The sequence below is a fragment of the Pollicipes pollicipes genome, unplaced genomic scaffold, assembly GCF_011947565.3.
Source record: "Pollicipes pollicipes isolate AB1234 unplaced genomic scaffold, Ppol_2.1 Scaffold_448;HRSCAF=500_pilon_pilon_pilon, whole genome shotgun sequence".
NCBI lineage: Eukaryota > Metazoa > Arthropoda > Thecostraca > Pollicipedomorpha > Pollicipedidae > Pollicipes > Pollicipes pollicipes.
In genome coordinates, this window is record NW_023596498.1 from 740 (window position 1) to 9,386 (window position 8,647).

The 8,647-nt window shown below is 50.0% G+C and overlaps 1 protein-coding gene across 1 annotated transcript; it reads right to left on the minus strand.

Annotated features, from left to right (window-relative positions):
• Window positions 1-2,846: 2,846 nt before the first annotated feature.
• On the minus strand, window positions 2,847-7,808 carry LOC119097829 (acyl-protein thioesterase 1). Its single transcript, XM_037220784.1, has 7 exons — window positions 7,439-7,808; window positions 6,719-6,750; window positions 6,197-6,262; window positions 5,814-5,908; window positions 4,157-4,373; window positions 3,564-3,711; window positions 2,847-2,974 (listed from the first exon to the last, which is right to left on the minus strand). The coding sequence occupies exons 1-7, from the start codon at window positions 7,484-7,486 to the stop codon at window positions 2,924-2,926; spliced, it is 657 nt and encodes a 218-aa protein (XP_037076679.1). The 5' UTR covers window positions 7,487-7,808; the 3' UTR covers window positions 2,847-2,923.
• Between the last annotated feature and the right edge of the window lie 839 nt (window positions 7,809-8,647).

The window sequence follows — 8,647 nt, forward strand, 5'->3', positions numbered from 1 at the left end:
AATGAGCCCCAAAGGAGACCACACACTGATGTTGTACCACCAATAGGTGCTTTCTGTAGCCCACACCTAGTGCATTAGACCATGCTGTGTTATCTATTCCCGCCAATAACGGGGGCAAAATTAAAGATAACTAGTTCTATCACTATCATTAAGTATTGGTGATTACATATGTGTTTATCATAGGGATTAAAGCTCTACAGTTCTGAACACTGATACTAGCATCTTATTAGTTGATACCCTGCATTTTGGGTCCAAACACTAACATGCTCTGAATCTGAACTCCCAGCTTTAATGCAAACCAATTCTATCTATAACAATAAGACTTTAGCCAGGAATGAACATGCATGCAACAGGTGAGTAATGTCACTCATCAATAACAGCCATTAACTTTGCTTTCATAGCATCATTGCATCTGCCTAAATTTTGAAAATGCCCTCGCACAACCTACACAGAAACACGAGCTACACTGGGAAAAACTCAGTTGGTGCCATTCATGTGCTGGCAATATCTCAGTTTGCAAATGTTGTTAGAACAGGCAGTGATGTGTTCAGGGCAGGTCCAAACCTCTCCTAAATAATGTGGCCGAGATTAAGACAACAGCCAGGTTTTGGGGGTTAGACACTATTCACAACTACCAATCACCCAGAACAATCCAAGAATGAGGACAGCACATTAAAACACATTTTGAGTTGACTGAATATGCTACCAAACCTGACATGAAATTATCATAAACCTACCACAGATGACATTCAAAGAAAGAAATAGTATAGCTGAACAAACTATTAATGCATCACATCAATCTTTTCTTCACACCCAGACCAACCATAACATTTCATACCTGCTCCAATGCAACTTCACTCATTGGAGAGAGCCCGAGTGACAAGTGGAATAAAGGGATCGCATCTACAAAATGAATTACGTTGGAACTGTCCTGGTCTTTCTTCGAGACAAGGATGCCATTCACGGATTCATGGGGGTATTTTGCGGTGTGCATTATCACCTTACAGTAAGCCCTCATTGAAAACAGCACCTCGGACATGACTGAAGGATTAAAAAATACTAGATAGAAATGACTGCAGGATAGCGTTGATGTACGACTATCCACCGGCTCTGCAACGTCGCGGGTACACCACGCGCAAGGCCATAATATATTGCCGCAATGGTGACGTTCGCCGTACTTCGCCACACGCACGCTATTTTTGCAACAGCCAGGGAGTTTCCATTCAAAGGATTATTTTCTGTTGCTCACGCGGCCCTCCCATAGACCTGCGGGCCTACGCCCATCGCATCCCGTTTTTGAGAGCGGAGACTGCAGAACGTTGCTGTAATTCTGCTTGCCGAGTAAAGTTGGAGCATTCGTGCAACGTTTGCGGCGCGAAGGGTCGTACATAGAGCCTGTACGGTGAGATGTTCTGAGCCGGGATGTGGCTTTCAAAATGTTTCTTGACGGCGGCGATGCGAACGGGTTGTGCTTCAATGCAACCGCCTATGAAAAGTGGAGCACCCGCAATCTTGAGCAGTGATTGCAACTGATACCCGCGTCGGCACACTTACGCTTCCAAGCCTATCCAAGAGTTTAGCGGTAAAGATAAAAGACTTGTTCGTGAGCGTACAAACCCAGGTATCATACGCCCAACGTGATGTATTATCGGAAAAGGAGGCTTCTAGTATCCCACCCGTAAGTCATTCTGTAAGAAGTCTACACCAGAAGAAGGAGGATCGCTGGTCATCGACGTGGGGAACGAACAAAACAAGCATAGCTCCGACTTTGTAATATTTTATCCTGGCTTGATTTGACACTCCGAATAAACCGAAGGGCGCCTGAGCGTCTCAGTGTTCCAAACGTATAGCTAACACTTGACGATAAATATCCAAGTCAGGCACGGAGTCCACAACATACAGCCTACTTTCGGTGCAGGTGATTAACGTGTGGACGAGGGTTTGGAAACCATACAGCGGAACCGTTACCTATTTCTACACACATCCCATAGACCATCACAAAAACGCGCAATTAAAAACGCTTTTTTTTGCATTAAGTATCCTGAAAACCAGGACCAAGCCTTCTCAACTTCACTAAACTCGCCAAACGAAACAAACATTTAGCTACAAAAGACACGAAGCCTTCAACCGAACCGCGACGACATCCGCACTAGATACCAGATTGCCACTAAGCGTCTGACGTCAGTCATATCGAGTGTGAGGTCCGCACCCCCGCGCTGCAGCGAGAGAAGACGCTGTCACTGTTATTTCTCCTTCCCCGGTGAGTTGCTGAAGCCTGGTGCACATGTATCCATTGTCGGGAATGACGTCGCCAGGAGCCGGAGCCCGCCCGCAGCGAGTGACCGCTTACAGACCCGCACGTGTGATTGACTTGAGCAGAGTTCCAGTCGAGTCCAGCCCGCCACGAGGGCGGCCCGATTGTTGGCGCATGGGAGACGATGAGGCGACATTGTCACAGGGGTCCACGAGCGCGCGCGCTATCCGCTACACAGCCGCCGATTTACGACTACTCGCACGGTCCGCCTCGACCGCCGCGGTTCTCCGCACACACCCCGGGGGACGCGGGCGCTGCAGCCACCTCACATCCTGAAGGGACGCGGGCGCCGCGGCCTCCCAACATCCTGGAGGGACGCGGTGCCACCGCCTCCCCATACTCTGGAGAAAGACGCGCTTCCGCACGCCCTGGAGGGAGGCGCACGACGCAGTCTTCGCATACCCTGGAGGGAGACGCGCGCCGCGCCGGCACCGGCGGACGCTGGGCTGAGCGCGCCCGCTCGCCTCCAGCGCTCTCTCCTGACCAGCGTCCGGCGGTCGGCCGCCCCGCTAGCGTCCCGGCGACAGCAGGACGGCCCGGCGCGGCGCTGGCGGCGGCGCTGACGGACCGACGGGCGGCCCCAGTCCCGACCGGCGCCTTCAGCCGGCCTTACTGCGGCGGCAGGTGGGTCTGCACGAACTTCTTCATGTCCGCCAGCTCCTGCAACCGGTCGCGAACGGGACGCATTGTAATCAGATGCCGCCCGATTATACTCAGGGAGCCAAGACGGTTTGCCACGATACGACTAAGAACGTACCAAACGGCACATGCCGTAGCATAAGGCAGGTTTTTCACAAATTGTAAACACGTCGCGGAGAGTGGAGAAACAAAGAATGCAGGTCACAACCACATAATTTTTTCTTAGCTTAGGTCTTACACTATAGCCTCATTAATAAACAGCAAATGGACAATGGATTCTGAAACCATACAGGACGTCTACTAGGATATCACCAAACATCCTTACAAAACGTGCCACAAACACAGTTTCCATATCTCCCATCATAATACAGAGGTGAACCATATAACCACGACTCGCGCCTCCGCACCACCATCAGCATCGGTCATTTCGCGGAAACACAGCAAATCTGACGTTAGCTGGTGGAAATGAAATAAAAACCTTGCAAGCGAGGCTCACCACTGGGCAAGATGAAAACCAGCAAACTGAATCCCGCAACAAGTACCACATTTTGCCACCTGCGCAATGGGCGTCGCAAATTTTCCCGCCACAGAGAAGCCCAGCCGCACTGACCGCGTCGCAGGAGGAGTGCATCATGCCCGGGTACGTCTTGAACTCAATCTGCGGCGCGAACTTGCGGATGGCCTGCGTTGTCATCTGGCCCCACTTGTAGGGCACCAGCGGGTCGCAGTCGCCGTGGCACTGCAGGATCGGCGCCGACCTGCCGCACGATCGAGACACAGTGAGTGTGCACACCCCGAGGCTACAGCGGGCCGCAGCGGCGACGACGGCCGCAGGACGCTACCGGTCAACGTGTGCTGAACACTTTCCACGCAATCTTTAACACCAGCAGCCCATAACTTGGCGTGCTCGCGGTGCAGGCGAGTCTTCAGACGCCACGACCAGAACATCGCTCCCTGGTTGCCCGACGCCGCGCCAATGGCACAAATAACTACGTTGTGCATGCACCTACGCGTATAACACATAGAACCGTCCTTACATGTGGCGTCATAGGTAGCCGATTAGGACGGCGTCTGGCCAATGACAAGTGGCCTCAGCAGAAGCAACATATATTTTCGATGTCAACGTGACCACCATTTGCACATAACCCTTTTTCGGCGAAGACGTTGCGGCCGACCTACCGCCACTAGCTGCCCATAACCCACCTGTTCTCGGTGACAGCGCCTGGGAACTCGTCGCGCAGCGGCAGCCAGCAGCTGAGCGCCATGACACCGGCCAGCGCCTTAGGGTAGGTGAAGGCCGAGTAGAGCGCCAGCGCGCCGCCCTGGCTGAAGCCGCCCAGCACGATCCGATTGGACGGGATGCCGGCCTTGACCTCATCCTCAATCAGGCCGTGGATGGTGTCGCGGGCCGAGCGGATGCCTGCGGCAAACGGGGCGCAGACGCCGGATGAGGTGCGGCGCAGGCATGATGGTTAAAAGGCGGCTCACAGACAACTCCCAATACGACTGCAAGATGAGGCAGGAGGTAACGGCATGCACCACCGCTGTTAAACAGCTTCCACGCAGGAATTAAGCTCCCCACCGTTTTGGCCTCCACCGCCCTTCATATGGTGTCTCCAGAACCAGCTGTGGCCAACTCACGAGCCAAAGCCGATAAAAGGGCGACGACCAAACCCACAAGACGACTAAAACGTGCGCCTACGGAGGCTCACCACAAAAGCTCGCAATCGATACACAGCACGCTCGCCGGCCACAGACTCCAGGCGAATGTCGCTAATGGGGCAGCTCTACATCAGCTGAGCTGACCGCCCCGAGGCCGTACAAGCGCGCGGGGATAACAGTACTCCCCGGGCAGAGACCGGCGCCGAAAGTCGATCACGCGCCGCGGAGCCGCGCCCGTGGGGTCTCCCAGCGGCGTCCGACGTGAGAGCGGCGAGTGCGAGGCCGGCCCAATCCGAACTCAAGCTGGGCATCTCCGACGATGCGACGCGGCAGGTCCGGCGCCACCAGCGGAACGGGCGAGGGGAAGGGTGTGTGCCATCCAATCATCTTCATATTTCACTGGGTTACCACTGAAAGTCGACATGACGTCCCACGCGTCTCTCGTATCATCAGCCCGCGACAGCGTCCCTAGCAACGCAATGTCGTTCCGACAAGATTGGGAGCGCCTGAGCGCTAGGAGCGATGAAGACGGTCGCTAGGGGACGGCGGCGGCGATGCGAGGAAGTCCGGAGCCAAAACGCGCGTTGCCATTCACGTGCCCCGACAAGCAGCGATCCGCTGGCTCTGCACAACCTTGAAAGGTCCGCTAGGGCGGCCCGACATGCAGCGGGAAGATCTTCAATAGAACAGGCTGATGCCTTGAGGGAGCGAATCCACTCGGTAAACAGTCCCGATGAATTGAGTGAAACACATCCCTTTGCGAATAGTCCGTGCCGTCGGGTAGAAGCTCGAGCACGCATATCAGCTATGACCACGGAAGGGTTGGTCAGAAAAGGATTGCACCCTTGATTTTATGGTTTTGAATGTCAGACATGCATGCTAGATGGAACACGAGATATGCCACTGCTGTTTTTTGCCCAAATGCACGCCCGGTTTGGGACCACATGAAGCTCAAGAATCGTATCACGTTTCTAACTGCAAGATTTCAAGTGACTTAAGTGAATCACCTTCAAAGTCGCACGTCTTTACCAGTGTTGGTACTGAAGCGAACGCCAATATGCAAAGCACTGCAATGCCGCATGAGTCATAGCTGTTATCAACCCCATAAATCATCTGCTGGCGCGACAATAACTGTCCAAGGTGGAACTTGGACAGTTGCTTTATATATGTTGGTATCACGCGGGGCAATTGCGTTTACCTGCAGCGTCCTCCGGTGTCTTATCGTCCAACGATCTGAGGTCGAACCACGACGGCATCCGGAAGCCCGCATTTAGCGTCACAGGCATCGTGGGCCTGAAACATGACAGCGATAGTTACAAACTAAGCTCTCAGGAGGGTTGCGACATAGAGATAACGGCACATGAACAAAGCAGCAGGACATATATTGCTACAAGTTCCTTGGAGAATTCCATTAAGGGCCACCGCAAGACTGGCAAGTCAAGATTTCCAGAAGATTTGAAGTTATAGCATAGTGATAGCAAAACAGATATAAAAACCTCAGTAATACTGGATTGCTGACAATGGCCAAGAGAAATCAGAGTAGTCAACTTCAAACACTCCCATACAAAAGCAGTAACTTACGCTGTTGGGCAGATCACCTTCATTTGGCTTGAACGAATTGAGCTCATGGCACCTGCCCATCCATGCCTGCGGACAAAAATAAATCTTCATACGAACTTCAAGGAGCAGCAATAAAATCAGGGACACCATGTGTGTGATACAGAAAACTAGCCCCTTCAACAAAACTTTATAGCAGTGTGTAGTAATATAAGCAATATTGTTGATTGAACCTACTGTGCTTGTGTAGTGCATGAAGAACATGCTGCACAAAATGTGTTCCACACTTCTTTTCATTCCAGTTTACATAACTTGACATATTTTTTAAAAATAAATGATGCTTGTATGACAGTGCTGACAACCACTGTTTCCCAGCATGCTCAAACTGTGCAGGCGAGCAGCACAATCTTTTGTGCAATAACCCTCTGTTGGGCAATCAATCTACCAAATCAAGCTCTCCCAGTATAGAATACAAGCAACCTCTCAAACTTACATTGTTAAGTTATCTGTTCTATCATTTTTCCAGACACCCCTCACCAAACTCACCCTGTATCTCCCAGACCATGCAGGAATATGAGCTGAAAAAGAAAGGGAGTTGAAATATGGTCTAGACAAGCCATGATTTTTTATACATACACTTTTTTAAAAGCAGCAAAGAAATGGTTTGGCAGCAAATGGCATAGTGTATTGCCATATGGTGCCTGAACAAGGTGCTGGTTTTGACCTCATCATAACAATGAGCTTTTTCCATTATTTAATTTGAAGATTCAGACTGTATTACAGTACCATATCCTCTTTATTGGACACATACCTAGCGTCATGGGCACATAAATACTAACAGTGTTATTTCTCCCTTTGTAACAGCTGTCAAAGTTCACAGTTAAAATGCAAAATTAATTTAGAATGTTTTCATCACCAGCTTAACTGCTATGCATGCTAATTCACTATGCATTAATGTGAGGTATATGTTTACATATATATATATATATATATATATATATATATATATATATATATATGTGATTCACATCCCAACATTTGCCATCAGTAAACAAGTACATAACTGCCAGAGGCGTGGTTTCATGAATCAAGTTGAGGGCCTGTTCAGGCAAACTCTGTTTTACCTTTGACATAAAATACATGACAATGCCATATTTAACACATTAAATTCTCAAAATAAAATTGAAAAATCTTATTTCAATTGATTTCCAACCGAATAAGATGCACCCATGACATGTGCCCACTTCATAATACATGCATACTCACTGTTGCTGTATGTTTTGCTGATGGGTCAATCACAACTCTTCCAGCCATCTTGACCTGAGTTTTCGGGCGGACAGTCCGTCACAAATTGTTTGTTGTGTTATGGGTATTGACGTTTCCCGAACGAGATGAATCGGTACCTACGAAGGGCTGTCTACCAGCCAGCTCCGGTTTTCACAAAAGTTAAAACCGCAGAAGATACACCATGCCACTGCTCCGCTCCAATCCGCTGGTATAAAAAGGTTTTGATGGAATGATTTATCGCCACTCCCACCCGCGACCGGAGTACCAACTGCTGTCAACTATGAATTGCTATCAATAAGAGGTGTTCCACTGCCCTGACAAGAAGCCTCCAAATGGGAAGGGACTAAATGGCCGACCAAACATATTGACAGGCCCATGCTCCGAGCCCATGGCACCGATTGACATGTAACCTTTACGATTCGATGTCATTTAGTCGATATCCTGAATTTTTCAGAACATAGTGACCTTGGGTTGAGTAAAAAGTCCCCAAAAATACAAAAAACCGGAAACATAAGTTGGCAGACAACCCCATACACCGATCCTATGACACCGATCGGCATGAAACCTTCATCAATCGAAGGGCTTTAGTCGACATCAAGCCCTTTCCAGAACATGGTGACCTTAAGTCAGGCCAACGGTCACCAAAAATGGCCCAAACCACCAAAATTGGCTGCAGACAACCCCTGCTCCGAGGTCATAGCACCGATCATGAGATCTTCCCCAATCTGTGCGCTTTAGTCGATATGCTATCATTTCCTGAACATGGTGACCTTGGGTCAGGGCGAAGGTCACGAAAAACGGCCAAAACCACTTTTGACCTGACCCAAGGTCAACATGTTCTGGAAATGATAGGGCATCGATTATGGCGCATCAATTGTTGAATGTTTCATGGTGACCGCTGCCATAGACCCGGAGCAAGGGGGTATCCTAAAACTAATATCAGATGCTTGCGGTCGTCTTCGGCGATCTTTGACCTGACTCAAGGTCACTATATTCTAAACAGGAGAATATTTTCCCTATGGTACACCGATTGGTGAAGGTTTTATGGCGATCGGTGGCAAAGCCTTGGGGCATGGGTTGCCTGCAATCCTGTTCTTCGATTTTCTGCATTTTTGGTGACACCTTTGACGTGAACTAAGGTCATTGTATTCTGGAGAGGACAGGTTAGCGACCAAGCGGCATCGAATG

Bases quoted from the DNA above. Each gene is read 5' to 3' on its own strand.
- LOC119097829 (XM_037220784.1), bottom strand. From the start codon at position 7,486: ATGGCTGGAAGAGTTGTGATTGACCCATCAGCAAAACATACAGCAACA. The intron at 3,712-4,156 runs GTGGGTTATGGG...ATCGTGCGGCAG, and splicing joins GGCGCTGTCACCGAGAACAG to GTCGGCGCCGATCCTGCAGT. The intron at 2,975-3,563 runs GTCAGTGCGGCT...GACCGGTTGCAG, and splicing joins TGCACTCCTCCTGCGACGCG to GAGCTGGCGGACATGAAGAA.